The following is a 15,825-nucleotide window of genomic DNA, read 5'->3' as shown; positions in this document are numbered from 1 at the left end:
ACTTTAATAAGAAGGATTCAGATGTTATAGTTAGGTACAGAAAAAAATAGGAAAGTCCTTATGCATAATGCTTTCTCTCTGCCTCCAAATCACCTCCCAGAATCAGGTCAATAGCTTGGTATGTATCCTTCTCTTGATCTTTCTATGCTTTTGCATACGTTATTTATATATTTTGCACATATATTTGTATATTTTGGTTTTGTTTTAACATAAATTTAATTGTGCTATATAGCTTATTTTATAACTTGCTTTTTAAATATAGAGCATTATTTTAAAAATTGCTTGAGATGATAATATGATTTTTTTTTTGGTCAGTATTGTAAATTACATTAAAAGATTTCTTAATTTTGAACCACTATAGCATTCACTTGACATAACCCTTACTTGGCTATTTTGCCTTAATTCTTTTAATACACTAATTCATATTGCTAACATTTTATTAAAATTTTACACATCTATGTTTTTTTAAGTGATATTAGCTTATATATTTTTATTTGATTGTTTACTTGGAATTTCCTTGTTTAGTTTGTTGCCAGAATTATTCCAGTTTAATAAAATGAATCAGGAAACTTTCTTTTTCCACCTTGTTCTGAAAATATATATATATTATATGAGAATATTTTATTCCCCAAATCATCTGGGCAAAGTATCATTTTTTTAGGGAAAGCTCTTTGACTATTTATACAATTTTCATAGTTAATGTCATTTCAGGTTTTCTGTCTCTTCTTATCTAATCTTGATTATCTAATATTATACTATTTGAAGATTTGAATTAGTTTCACATTTATTGGTAAATATTTGTATAAATAGTTTTCTCATAATTCTTATTTATGTTAAGAAATCTTATGTACCTGTTGTCATTCTCCTTTTTTGTTCCTAATCTTATTTGTCTCCCTCCTTTTTAGTCAAAATAGGACGTGATAAGGTTTTGATATTTCTTAGGTCTTTTCAAAGAGTCTCCTTTAGATTTACTGATCTGCCAAACTAATACCAAAACATATCCTCACACTATAGTAATTATCAGTGTGGAATTATAGCAGGAATTGACACATATGCCGTTCGAATATAATAGGAAGTCCCCAAACACATATGCATATTGTGCATTTAAATTTAGTTTATAATAAAAGTGGAATTTCAAATCAGTAGTGGAAACAAGGTCTATTTCATGTGGTGTCTGGCTTACTTACTATGCTTGCTGACAACACCATAGCGCATGACCTTAGATGAATTTCATGTTTTGAATTAACGGTTGTAGATACACGTTTCTTTTCTCTTTCATTAATTACTGCTTTTACTCATTAGTTTTTCATGTAGCTTTTATGGATTTATTTTATCCTTTTCTAGTTTCCTGTGTTGTATATTGAGTTGTTCATGATATATAACATTACTTTCTTTCCTTGATTCCCCCTTCCCTCATCTGTGTTCTCTTTTCACTCCTTTTGGAATCTTTTACTTGAATGTTGCTGTCTGAGTCCATTGGTCACTTGACTTACCCTTTCATACTTCCATTTCTTTACCTTTGTGTATTATGTTCTTGGATAATCCTAAACTTAATTAAAAATATTTTTGTTGCCTTGACACTTTTTTCTTTTATTGTTTCCTTTTTGTTATTCAGTCCAAATATGAAGGAGTTTTAAACCTTGCTGTTAGGTAGCTTAACTTTCAATATTCTTTGTTGCTTTCCTTAATGGAAGCAACAGCTGTGTATCTCTTCTGAAGGTGGTAATTATTTTTATTTTGAAGGCTCGTAATGTTTATTTCTATTAACTGCTTCCTCCAATTTGTTTATTATGTTTGTTGCCTTTCTATCATGATGTTGGTTTCTCTCAAATGTTCGGTGGTTCTTGACTGTCATCTTTCTATTTCCTTATGTACGACTGCCTGTCCTATTTACTTTAGCTCACACTGAGTATTTAGGAGAGAAGGAAAGGACTGCTAGAGAGAAAAATGGACACTTGCCTGGGGGTGGAGGCTGGGGCGGGGGCAGTTTATCAGCTACTGCATCGCCATACCTTCTGGCTCCCAGAATCTCTCCTCAGTCCTATAGCCTATGAACAAATACTTCAGATGCCCACCCATTAGCAAGAGCTGACCAATAGCTGTAAGGAATGTCTGACTGGCTGGCTAAATGTTCATTCTAGAGCTTCCCAATTAATTCTCCAAAACTATAGCCCAGGTTCTCTTCCACTTCTCCACACCTACCTGACTTGGAGCAGTTCTTTTTCTTCTCTTGTGTTTTAGGCTATGAATATATGTTTTCCCTAGAGTTGATAAAGTCGATTTTCTATGTTTCAGGAATTTCATAACTTTTTTGGTCTGCTGTATTGAATTATATTTTGCTGTTCTAAAATGGATTTGTCGTCTTTTTCTTAATGGTACTTCTCTCAATTCACGTAAATTTAGTTGGGTGGAGAGGTGGATGGCTGTGCTTATTTCAACATTTTGGTTCAATTTGCCATTTATTTAATTTATTATATTATAACAAAACAAATTTTTATATAAATTAATCTGACATTTGTAGGATCTTTAGAAAATATGTCTCACCAAATAATAATAATTTAGAAAACCTATAATCAAACCACTCTGAGAAACCACAAGGTTTATTTTTACCTTGTGGACACTGTGAATTTTTTGATGTCACTGTCTGTCCCAGTTTGATCTTCATTTTCTCTGTTTTGCTTTGCTTTCCTTTTCGTACTTCTTAGAAATGCATTTCTCCGTGCCATATTGCTAGCCATTTCCATGACTCTTCCTCATGAAAGTGCGAAGCGCTTAGTCCGGCATGCAGCTCACTGGTGGTGTGGATAGTGGGTGCCTCCCGTCTCATTTCTCCTCCTCAGTGTTCTTGTCACAAGGACCTTGTGGGTTTTCCGAGTCTGTCATGCATTGCTGCTTCCTCTGCTTGGAGTGCTGCTCTGCTGACCATGGGTCTAACCCCTCCTGGTACATGAGGACTGGACTTACCTTTCACTTACCTGGAAGCCCTCCCCACCCCACTTACAGCCTTCGAGGCTGGATCCCATGGCTGGTGTGTGTGTGTGTGTGTGTTCCCTTAGCCCCTGGGCACACTCCACTGCAGCACGCATCATACTGAGATTGTCTGGATTTACTACGAGACTGTAAGTTTGCTGAAGGCAACAACTGTAGCTTATTTATCTGTATTATTCGTTCCTTGTTTGGTAGGTAATAAATGCATATTGGATGGCTGGATAAATGTATGAATAAAAAAAGAATAAATACATGACCGAATGGAATTATGACCTGTCATAAATTCTTCTTGGAATTTGGTTATAAGTAAGTAGATGACCAATACTTTCCTTCTTCCATTTCATGTAATGCTAATTCTGTGCCGTTGTTACAGGAAGCCTGCAGATGGAAATATAAGTGCTGCTGGAAGTCTGTGCCAGATACTGATGTCCCCTGGTGCTTCTTCCCCAGGAACTGGGGCTATGAAGTCAGCAATTGGGTTACAAATAGAAGCACAGGTGAGCACTGCCCTCATGTTGCCCCAGGGAATAACGTTGTATGAACCAGATGAGTTAACTGCAAAATAAAGACTAAAAGCTTCTCTCTCTCTCTCTTTCTCCTTCCCCGACCTCTAGTGTACACTGCCCAGTTGAGAAGGTTGCCATCCCCATCTCTGTTTGGACATGATATAATCGACACCCTCTTCAGAGCTGAATATCAGACATCCAATCGTTTTCATTTTAAGGTTAGTTTGATAGTTACCATTGAAGACATCTCTGCAGAAAGCACGGCCTCTACTTTGGGTTCAGATCATTTTTCTTTATGCACTGCATTCAGCTCTGGAGGCCGGAGGTGCCTCTGATTCTCTCTGCAGCAATCTCCCGATGGGATGGACAGACAAATGTTTATTTGATGGGGGACATGTGATTGGGTGATTTCCTTTTTACAAATCAGGAAACACAGGGTCGAGAATTAGAAGCTATTCTTATTGAGGGTTATTCGAGAGTGAAAATCTTTTGTAAAAGCTCTACAAGGAAGTGTCCCTTCTGTTTTCCATCTGACAGATCACTGATTTCAACTACATGTGCTATGAAGTCCCCCATGAAAATGTTAAGCTGTTTGATGGGACTGCCGATACCTCCAATTTGAGCTATCACATAGAAGTCATTCATAAACCCTTCAGCATCAAAATAATGAGGACCAGCAACAAAAGAGTCTTGTGAGCTTTTCAACACTCTGTATATCTTTGAATGTACTTCCCAGTGTCACTCATTCTGACTTAACTGCGGTCCGGGTGAAGAGATAAGTATGACTTGGGAAAATGTTTGAACCTGATAAAATGTCAAAGCTTTTGCTGTAAATCATTAACACCTTTAATCTGTCACGACTGCAGAACAAAGAATACTAAAATGTGATGTGCTCACTTGCTCAGTTATATAAATACACTTGTGATTCACATATACTATGAAAGAGGTAACTTTATTGTTGATATTTTGGATTACTATTTACACTGGAACTCAGCTTCACTGTTTATCATTCCAAAGTATTATTTCCTGAGAAACTTACCATCAAGCACCTAAGAGCAGCTTAAGCTTAAATCATAAATTGTACTGGAGAAAATACAAGGATGATGTCAGTGAAATCTGTATTCAAATCCTAGCACATGTGAATCACCAGTCAGCTGTGTGATATTAGGCAAATTACCTCACCTCATCAGTCTCCGTTTCCTTGGACCTAGGAAGAGAATCAAAATATCCACTGTTGCTCTGTGTGCTGAGATGATACTCGTAAAGCATCTAGAGAGGTGCCTGCAGGAAGTAGATGGACAGCAGATGTGAGGTTGCATTTACTCTCTTCCCTCAATCATCCAACTTGAGTTTCTGGCCTCACGTCTCCAATGTTGTGCTCCTCGAGAATCAAAGAATCCGAGACCCCCCCAGAAAGCGCTTCAAAGGTAGCATACAAGTGGACGATGATGACACAGAAACAGCTGTTCTCCGAGTGTACAGGGAAAGGAGCAGACAGTTTGCTGGCAGAGAGGGCTGTTTGGTGACTCCCACTCTTGCTCCGTGGCCCTTTCTCCAGGTTGGACACCGGCCTCGGGCCCCTCCAGTTGCCCAGCAGTTCCTGCAGCTCTCCATCCGACTGCCCAGCGCCACCGTGTACGGGCTGGGAGGACACGTGCACCAGCAGCACGGGCACAACGTGGCCTGGAGGACCTGGCCCATCTTCAGCCGGGATGCCGCCCCCCCCGAGGTGAGGTTCCCTTCCTCCTGCTGGCCGCCTACAGTGAGGAATACCTGCTCTCCTTTCCAGAAGGTACCCTGCAGAGTAAAGTATACCATCGAGTAAAGTAGCCTACAGAGTTATGTATTATTTTGCCCAATTTAGATCTGTTCGTGTTGGAGAATATTTGTTCTTAAGGTTTATAAACTCACAATCAGTAATATATCGATTTTTAAAAACATCTCACTATACCAGGGGTTCAGTTTCCGACATCACACAGGGATCTTTCGTAAAGCTTTCTGTATATTATGATCTCCATATCTTCTATTCTTACAGCACCTACATTTATACACATTCTCTCTTTTTATACCAGTGCTCATCACAGCCCTGTGACAGATCAGTATCTTTCTAAAAATTTGAAGCTTTTATACTACCTATTATATGTTAATTATAGAAAAATTAGAAAATACAGTTAGGCATAAAGAAGAAATTCAAAATTGCTCATAATATTATCATCTTCTGCCAACACTTTGTTGTAAATCATTGCAAATATTTTCCAATTAAAAAAATAATTCGATGGAAGTATAATTTATATACCATAACATTTACCTGTTTAGTGTACAATTTAATCGTTTTTAGCACATTTACTGAGTTGTGCAACCATTATCATAATCCAGTTTCAGAACATTTTCAGCACTCCAGTAGGATCCCTCATTCCCTTTTAGACTTAAACTCATCCCCATCCAGTGCCTACTTCAGCCCCAGGCAGTCGCTAATCTACTTTCTGTCTCAATAGATTTGACTTTTTGGACATTTCACATAAATGGAATCATGTAATATATGGTCTTTTCTGTCTGTTTCTTTCACTTACCGTAACATTTATGAGGTTGATGGGAATTCCCTGGCGGTCCAGTGGTTAGGACTCCGAGCTTTCACTGCAGGGGGCACGGGTTAGGTCCCTGACTGGGGAACTAAGGTCCTGCAAGCCTCGCGGCTTACTAACAGTGTTCCATTGCGGGGATAAACCGTATTTTGTCCATCCATTTGCCAGTTGATGTTACTGTTGTCAAACCTTTTTGGTACAATACTAGACTACATTGTGTTGACAGAGTACGTGTTGTGCCTGGCTTTTTATTTTATTTTAGGGTGAATACAAACATTTTCAACATATACTACTATTATTTCTTTTCATTTTTGTTGTCAGGGCATGATTAATCTGTACGGAGCTCACACATTCTTCTTGTGCCTTGAAGACACCCGTGGCTCCTCTTTCAGGCTTTTTCTGATGAACGGTAACCCTATGGGTGGGAAGCATCTTTTTCTCTTGGCAGGAACCCTGATTTTGAAAGCTCAATGGTTGTAAAGTATGATGTTCAATGTCCACTAACAAATAGATAATTTTAATCATACAGTGTTTGATAAAATTCTTCAGGAGATGCATAACGTAGTTAAGGAAATTATCAAAGCAACTTATTTTGGGCTAGATCTTTGGAAGTGTGCTGCAGGCACAGATTTGTTTGGCATCTGAAGGAAGATTGTATGGGTGGAAATGACTTTGGCCTGATCTCAGAATTTTTCAGTCCCTTCTCAGAGTAGCAATGAGGGCAGGCAGGATGAATTGTTCCTGTGAGAAAACATGCCCACTGCATTGTCTTGGTGTTAAGGGGAAACTGATCATGTGTTTCATTTTACTTTGCCCATATCTGCTATCTGTAAAAACCCAATTCCAAGAGGAATCAGATCAAATCTTGTCACATCTTATTATTTTGCAAAGTGCTTTCACATTTGTGGTTAACCCCCATTTATTGGTATTTTGTAGGTGAGGAAATGGAGACACTGCATGGTTAATAACTTTTCTAAGGTCACTGCAGCCGGCTAAGTGGCAGGACCAGGGTTCAAAAGCAGTTCTTTTGACTACATGTGGTGCTGGTTTCAATCTGTCCTCGTGCTTCTGATGGGAAGGGCTTTTCTGACGTGTTGCTGATTCAGAAACAAATGAGCTTTCCTTCCACGGATCGAATCTTTCCCACCATGGGGCTGTGGAGGACACCTGGGTCCTAAATGCCCGCCCAGTATTAAAACAGATGATGCTGCATTGGCAGCGCTCTAGAGCCACGTTTTCCTTCAGGCCTGTAGGCTAGAGCCTTCGAATGCATGACTCTATGAGGAACACTTACTTAGAAAACTTTCATATGTCTTTGGAGTATGTGGTAGATTGGAAAACAAGAGCATCTGGAATCCAAGAGCCTATCGCCAAAGCCCCAGCCCACCCCCCATCCACCCATGCACCTGACCTTGGGAAATGTCACTTAACCCCTTCACACTTCAATCTTCTCATTAAGAATAACACCTGCTCCTCACAGGCTGGTATGCAAACACAAAACGTATGTATGCACGAGAGTTCGGTTAATTAAAGCTCTATGCTTTTGTTATTTATCTTTATTAATTACTAGCAGTTTTATAGGGCAAGAAGACCATTTTTCTCCTCTTACGATCTATTCTAGCTTGATGTTTAGGCTCCAAGTTAGAACATGGTTATAATATTACTAATACACTCATTCAAACACACATTTAAAGAGCACCTGTTTCGTGTCAAGCATCCAAGCTCTCAAGTTACAAGGATGAACAAGATCCAGTCCCTACCTCAAGTTCTTCCCAATACCTTATAACACGCCTCTATCAGGATGAAAAGGTAAACCTGCAACCTAAGAGTGCCAGCATCTTTCAAAAAGTGTTTCTTTACTCCTAGAGTGTAGCCAAGTCTGGGAAGTTCCAGGATCATTAAGAAATATGGGGCTTCCCTGGTGGCACAGCGGTTGAGAATCTGCCTGCCAATGCAGGGGACACGGGTTCGAGCCCTGGTCCGGGAAGATCCCACATGCCACGGAGCAACTAGGCCCGTGAGCCACAATTACTGAGCCTGCGCGTCTGGAGCCTGTGCTCCGCAACAAGAGAGGCCGCGATGGTGAGAGGCCCGCGCACCGCGATGAAGAGTGGCCCCCGCTTGCCGCAACTGGAGAAGGCCCTCGCACAGAAACGAAGACCCAACACAGCCATAAGTAAATAAATAAATAAAAAAAAAAAAAAAAAAAATTAAAAAAAAAAAAAAAAGAAATATGGCTTCAGTTTTCATGATCAAGGACCAGAACTATAATATTTTCTATCAGCATGGTCTTACTTCTCAGTTCTAACTGGCCAGCACTATCTTTCAGGATGTCCAGTACTCTGACATAGACTACATGGATGGAAAGAAGGATTACACTACTGATGGAGTGGCTTTCCATGGTCTCTCAGATTTTGCCAACGAGTTACATAAATATGGACTGAAATACATAATTATTATGGTATGTTCAAACACTTATTCTGTTGCCTAGTTTTTCCTTTCAAAGTGGAAAAAGGTTACAAAACAGTATTTATTATTATATTCATTTATTAGAATCCTGGCATCTTAAATAACATTGACTACCAGCCTTATGTGAATAGAAGTAAAAGGAGAGTGTGGATCTTGGGGGACAAAGGCTTTGTCGTTGGACGGGTAATTTCTCAAGAAAATCAGAGTAAATTTCAATAATTTTAGGGAGTTTGTACTTTTGGTATGAAGGTGGGTAGAAGGCAAGTTACAGTATCATTACTGTTTTCATGACTTTAGAGTTTTATTATTATTTTTAGACCAGTAGATGTAATAGTAGAATGATTAAAATTCTGAAGGATTTATTTTTTTAATTGAAATATATTTGATACATAACGTTGTGTAAATTTAAAGTATACAACATGTTGATTTGATCCATTTATATATTGCGAGAGGATAGCTATTGTAGGGATAGTTAGCACCTCTATCATGTCACATGTTAACATTTCTTTTCTGTGGTGGGAAAAATTAAGATCTAGTCCCTAAAAAGCTAGACTCTGACCCTCTAATACTACAGATAATTGAGAAGAAATATATTATTAGAAGAAAATTCATTTATTCTTAAGGTCCTCCTGCCTCCCGATTTCTATCTCTTTTCCAAGACAATAAATTCAGCTCTGATAATATAGTAAGATCCTCTTAGGCTCATATGAAACCTATTTCAGCTGATATGTTTTTAATTTACAGGAGACTTTTGGATAGAGCTCAGTCTTTATTCCAAGGTTGCAGTTTCAAGCACTGGAGTAGGCTGCCGAGGGGCCTATTTTCAGGGCAGCTGAGCTTTTGAGAGTATTTTAAATCACGTAGGCAAACTTCTATATCAATTGTGGATGGGGTCAGCCCTAGATGATTGGATTATGTGGGATTTGCTAACACTGGTACTTAATCTAAAAGTTTATGTGACTGTAATTCTTGTTGCTCCTGAGCTGTTTACTTTGCTAAACTGTCTCTTCAGGGTTATCCATGCCCTCTTGCTTAACTGCTCACTTAATACCTATCACTGACTTTGTTGTTTACAACACTGGTTTCTATTTACTTTCTTTTTCATTGATTCTAACTTTTCATGAAGCAATAGAGAAGTTTCCTTCCTTCTCCAAACCAATTCTTTGCTTTTACTGTATTGCTGGAAGTGAACTCTGTCTCAATTGAATTTCTAAAATATCAGGGAGACTGATATTCATATATAAGTACAAAATCAGAGGACGTGGTCACAGAAACTTTATTTTGGTTATCTAAAAAGTAGATTAGCCAGCCCTGTGAGTTGTTCCAGTAGTACTTATATTTGAGTGGTATATAATTAGGAATTTTCATATAATTATAGTTACTTCCACTGGCCAATAAATAACATGAGTCATTTGAGCTAAGATGTTGGCAGAGATAGTTGTAGTGGAGGTATTTGGGGTTCATTATAAAGGCATTCAGTTAGAATAAAGTTTGCTCACCCTGCTCTGAATAGAATGTTACTGCAGGAGACTTTGCCACAAGCTCGTTCCCTGAAGTCTAAAATTACCTCTAATTATTATTTGGTGTCCCATCACCTAAAACAAAGGACCAGGAGTTCAATCCACTTAAAGAGGGAACTTTAAGCTCTCATCTTGAGGTTTAAGAGGTCTCTGCATATATATATATATATATACACACATATATATATAAATTATATATACATTATGTTACTTGAGTGTAACGTTGTCTCTAAGTGACAACCTATAAGTTTTCTGGGAAAATGAGCAAGAAAATATACACAAAAGCTGGTATCCCATCAATTCAGAATTTACAATAATTTGGCTATAGCTATATCTTTGTCCTATTTGTGCAACATGTTAAAAGCTACACTTTGATAGGAATAGATAGGAAGAGAAGATAGAGTAGATCGTTTATATGCCAAAACCAACATATTATTTATAAACATAATTATTCAGAGTGGGTTTCAGATGACCTTTAATTGACAGCACATTAAACAAATTCAATCATTCTCTTCCAGAAGGTTGTGTAGTTAGATTTCCAGTATTTTAATGAGTTCTTCTCCCAATTGGCCTGACATAATGAAATTTTACATTTTTTTAAATAGGAAAAGACATTCTTATCTATTTAATCAGTTGTTTTTCCTTTCCTTTTTTCTTTCTTTGGTTCCTTGCATCTATTTTACTATTTAGTTTTTGGAAGAGAGTCACAAATTTTGATTCTTAAATGATAAGATGCATGGGGCTTCTAGTAGAAGAAATGGTAGCCAGCAGTAAATCCATAAGTAAACCGTCAAACAGACTAATTGCCACAGCCTTCTTTGTTCTCTAGGGGTATCCTGGATGGACAGTTTTTCCTGATTTCACTAATCCAGTTAGTACTGAGTGGTGGAGAGAGCAGTTCAGTGAATTTTATAAAGCTCTGGAATTTGATGGAGTGTGGATTGTAAATTGTTATTTCAGGATCAAACTTCTCGTAAAAATACATATTCCAAGTTGTGAGATGAACTTTGACCCTGATCTGTAATAAAATAGTTTGCTTGACATAGTGGTATTTAAAATCCTTTTACTTAATGCTGAATTTATATGCAGCAAATTAGGCTCCTCAAAACTCTGAATTTTAATTCTGGATGTGCCACTAACTGGTTATTTCTTTTTGAGAAAGTCCTTTGTTTTCTCATGGCTTCAGCTTTTTCCTTTATTAACTACATTTTAACTTAAAAATATTGTTGTATTAGAAGTTATAATTGTTATTATTTGTCACACTGACTCATCAAAATTTAAAGTTAATCATTAGAGAATAATTTAATGAGACTTATTTTTTAGGTAGGGATAGCTTGTGGGTATATTTCTTTGAAATTTAAAAAATTAACTCTGTTTTTCAGTAAAATTAGTCATCACCTATTTTTAATCTACTTTAGAGAAATAGATACAATCTCAGATATATCTTCTTCTTGCCCCACATTGAGCAGAATAAAAGACAGAGGAAATTATAAAATAGAAATATTACCCTATCTTATGTTTTTTAAAAGAATACTGAAACAATAACAGCAATAATAAAATCACAATATTTATAAGGTAAGAATTAGCCTTTGGAATGGTATTTCATAATTAACTGATTGAAATCAAAATATAAAAGGTAAAATGTCCCTGATACCATTTAGAGTTGGAAAGCACCTTAAATATAATCTAACCAAAAAGATGAAATGGAGGTCAAGAAAATTTGGGGCTTCTAGTTCGGTAAACATTACTCAATAGCTAACTGTATATCAGTAACATTTTCCATTTTGTGTATTTTGTGTCTCTGTAGGAAATGGATGAAGTATCTAGCTTTCTCCAAAATTCTGATCATGAGTGTGAAGTAAACTACTTGAACTTTCCTCCTTTCATTCCTCGTAAGTTTTCACCTGTTTCCTAATGATGTAGGCATGAGGCATGTTTAAAACAACCTCAGTGGCACCCAGTGTGGCCAAGAGCAATTCTACTTCTCGGTTCAAGGGACTCCCCTCCAAACACCCTGACCACCCTGACCACTCTTCTGCTGGAGACCTTGCTCCATTGTTTGGTCTCTGATTACCTTTTTGCTGCCATAATCCAAGGGCAAGCACGTGGTGGAAGCCATACCTCCCATGGCTGTAGAGTTTTACATTCTTCCAACCTTTTCACTGTCTCCAAACCCCTCATACAAGTGGTTCAATGTTAAACTTTATAATCAGAGAATATCAGAATATATTAAGGTACAGACTAGCAGTAAATCTTTAATTTTTGTTAACTTTTTTCTTTTTTTTTTTAGCTCATTAGCAACAGTTTAAAGCATGAATGATTTCTTTTAAGTCCTTCCTATTTTTAAGGGCCATTTCTAATCAAAGTCAGTTTTCCAATCTCTGATTTTGAAAGAATGAGTGTGTGTGTGTGTGTGTGTGAGAGAGAGAGAGAGAGAGAAATAGTATAGAATAGATTATGCTGGAATCTGGAAACAAATGAACCCCAATATCTCAGTGGGTAAACACAATACAAGTTTACTTTACTCATATAATGCTCCAGTGTGGGATGTGTGGCTCTCATCCAAGCAGTGACTCAGGGATCTACTTACTTCCATAGCCTGTTCTCCCATCTTGGAGTTCTTTGTTTCCAGCTTTCCAGGTGAAAGAGAGGGTAGAGGGAGTCTTATGGACACGCCAGGAAGTGAGGTGTATTTAATATGCTCACATCCCTTTGGCCAGAATCCGATACCATAGTCTCAGCTTAATTTCAAGTGAAAGTGTGAACTATACTCCCAGGAAGAGAACACAGGCTTGGTGAGCATCTGGCCAATTTCTGCCAGCTTATTCTGGTTTGTCCACTTCATGTGCATCCTTGGACCAAGGTGCAGCTCTTTCTTTAGCCCCTTTTGGTCACTGCAGGAGTGGAGAACTTTTTCAGGTGGAATCTTGACTTTATTTAACTTTTTGCAAAATCTACTGTTTGCTTCCCCTGCTTATTCTTTTATCTTTCTCTGTCCACTCTATGTTCCCCCAATTTTTTTCACTGTGGATCAGTTTATCATTTTTCTCTTTTAATCTCTTAATCTTCTTCTTAACCAAAACTGAGGGTTTTTTTCACAACAGAAAACTGCAATCCCATCACCTTCTGCCTACTTCTGTTGAGTACCCCATTCTCTACCTGCCAGCATTTTGTCTACCTACATATTAATAACCAGGAGGTTTGCCTTATAGCTGGTCTGCTTCTCACATTTTCAGGATTAGACAGTATACATTAGTGTGATAAAGATTTGGATAGATTAACTTTGACCCTGGGCAAATTTTAGTGTCCTTTCTTATAATTGAAGTAGTTGTGAATCTCATTCCACCATCTGAACTGTGCCAGAAACAGAATTTTCTTTATGTTTTATGATTCAACTTAGTTTCTGACTCCAAACCTTGATTCTCTTGGGCTGGTGGGAAAAACTCACCCTCAGTGTTTGCTGGTCCCACCACTCTCTGAAATTGTGCCTTAAACTGAGGTCCTATGTGCAGGCAAGACTTCATGAAGGAAGGCCCCCAGTCATTGGTCTTCAAGGATAAGGGAAAAGAAGCGATTGCATAAATTAAATTAGGAGTTTGGGATTAGCAGGTAAAACTGCTATGTATAAAATAGATAAACAACAAGGTCCTACTGTATAGCACAGGAAACTATATTCAATATCTTGTAATAAACCATAATGGAAAGGAATATGAAAAAGAATATATATATGTATAACTGAATCACTTTGCTGTATACCAGAAACTAACACAACCTGATAAATCAACTATACTTCAATAAAAAAACTAATAAAAACAAAAAAAGAAAAAAAGGCAATTGCAGATCACAAGGCAGAAAATGTTGAGCATTTTAGACATGAGAAAGGGAAAATACAGTAATAGTAGTGATTTCTAGAGGCAGGATCTGAATTCTTATTCATGAAACCACTCAAATGTCTTATCTCATTTTAAGAAAACAAGTCTACTGGAGTGTGAATGCCTATAATATGAGTGAAAATGTTCACTGCCCTCATATCTGTTCTCAATTTTTCTCGACTAAATGCATGTAGATAAATGCAGGTGCTTTGTTGATATTTAATCTCAGATTAACCATTCCTCTGAACAGGTTTCCTCACTTGCCCCCACTTAGCAGCATTCTTTGTGAGCGCACGGAGATGCAAATTAATTTGAAAGATCTATCTCAGGGTAGGCCCCAGATAGGAAGTAGCATTTAGGATATTTAAAATCTGGAAAGTATTTTTTCAGGTGAAGACTGGCGGGGAAGTTACGTAACCAGGAAGCACACGATTAGGTAGTCATTTTGTTAAAGTTGGTTGATAGGGATGTGCCTCTTGGATGGGTATTTCCCACAGGCGTTCTGGACGGCTTGCTTTTGGCAAGAACCCTCTGCATGGACACAGAGTTTCAAGGGGGCTTCCCCTATGATGTCCACAGCTTGTATGGCTACACCATGGGAAGAGCCACAGACTCGTAAGCACTTGGTTTTCCTCCTAATTCCAGATTTGGGGAGGTGGGTGGTGAAGGGTTTCTGTTGTCTTTCTTAAGTGTATTTTTCAAATATTTTTTGTGCTTATAGGGATATAGAAACTCAGATCTTACAGGCTACTTAAGAGATTTTCTCATATAACCCCTTGGTTTCTGTGCAGGATTATTTTTGATTGGCTTGTGACTCAGGGACTTCATTATTTCAAGGATACTCATAGGCAGTAACATACAAGGTATTTAGAGGCCCCAGGTGGACATCAGTCCTTGCTTGGGTCCTAGTACTGAATGTACTAGGGTCATCACAGTAGGGTTGCCTGATTTAGCCAATAAAAATACAGGCCACCCCGTTAAATTTGCACTAGACTTATTTATACTAAAAATGAGTTATTGTTTAGATGAAATTCAAGTTTACCTGAGTGGGCTGTATTTATCTGGCAATGCTACACCACACCCTCCCGGCTTCCCTCCCCCGCTCCCTACACGCTGCCTGCTCCAGTCTCCCTTCAGTTCTCCCCTCTGCCCCAGAGCACATGCACACCACCACCACCAGCAGCACCACTCAATAGGAAAGTCTAACAAAGAGACAGATGTTCGCTTCAGTCCTTTTCGTACCTTGCCAGGTGGATTTTTTGCTGATGACATTGTAAATTGAGGAATAGCTCCCCGCAAACTCCCTCCACCAAGTTCCTTCCTTGGAAGGTGGTAAAGTACAATCATTATACCTAAGAGACCAAGAAATTCAGGGCTAAGCAGACTCTAATTTTAGATTTGCAAAGCAGACAAGGAAACTAAAGTATCTGGAGAATTGTTGGGAATCTTCCAGTGGCTTAGGAAAGAGTGTCTTAGTCTTTCTCTGTTTCTTTCCTTTTGCTTTGGTGTTTCGAGAACTCCATGGTGGGGATCGGGCAGGGAGATTTGATGTGCTTATTGGACATTTCTCAACCCTTTTAGTACTTGACTTCCCTGAGTCCTGAGCATTCCGTTGAAACTTGACTCCTTTGGTTCTCAAGCCATCACTCCCTCCTGGCACCCCTGCTCTCTTCCCAGCTGCCCATTCTCAACCTCTAGATCTGAATATTTTTCATCTACTCTCTCACTATTGATAAGTCTTAGGGGTCAGGCTTCTTCTCCTGGTTTTGACTGTAATTTGTTCTGATTTTTTATTTATTAAACCTATAATTCTACCTTAGAGCTCTCCCTGATTTTCAGACCCAGATATCCAAACTACATTCTGACCTTCTCTAAGTACTTCCGATAC

The 15,825-nt window shown here is 38.2% G+C and overlaps 1 protein-coding gene across 1 annotated transcript in view; it reads left to right on the top strand.

The window, feature by feature from the left end:
* Positions 1–15,825, top strand: part of LOC118901203 (probable maltase-glucoamylase 2) — a 72,463-nt gene that overhangs the window by 6,200 nt on the left and 50,438 nt on the right. Inside the window, 12 exon segments of the mRNA XM_036864298.1 lie at positions 3,362–3,485; positions 3,603–3,712; positions 4,032–4,186; positions 5,053–5,078; positions 5,081–5,223; positions 6,398–6,485; positions 7,791–7,885; positions 8,406–8,537; positions 8,630–8,728; positions 10,895–11,008; positions 11,873–11,957; positions 14,435–14,552. Of these exon segments, the coding sequence (XP_036720193.1) occupies positions 3,362–3,485; positions 3,603–3,712; positions 4,032–4,186; positions 5,053–5,078; positions 5,081–5,223; positions 6,398–6,485; positions 7,791–7,885; positions 8,406–8,537; positions 8,630–8,728; positions 10,895–11,008; positions 11,873–11,957; positions 14,435–14,552 (1,289 nt within the window).

Source organism: Balaenoptera musculus, chromosome 9 (assembly GCF_009873245.2).
Source record: "Balaenoptera musculus isolate JJ_BM4_2016_0621 chromosome 9, mBalMus1.pri.v3, whole genome shotgun sequence".
NCBI classification, from domain to species: Eukaryota; Metazoa; Chordata; class Mammalia; order Artiodactyla; family Balaenopteridae; genus Balaenoptera; species Balaenoptera musculus.
This window is presented reverse-complemented; position numbering and strand designations above follow the sequence as displayed.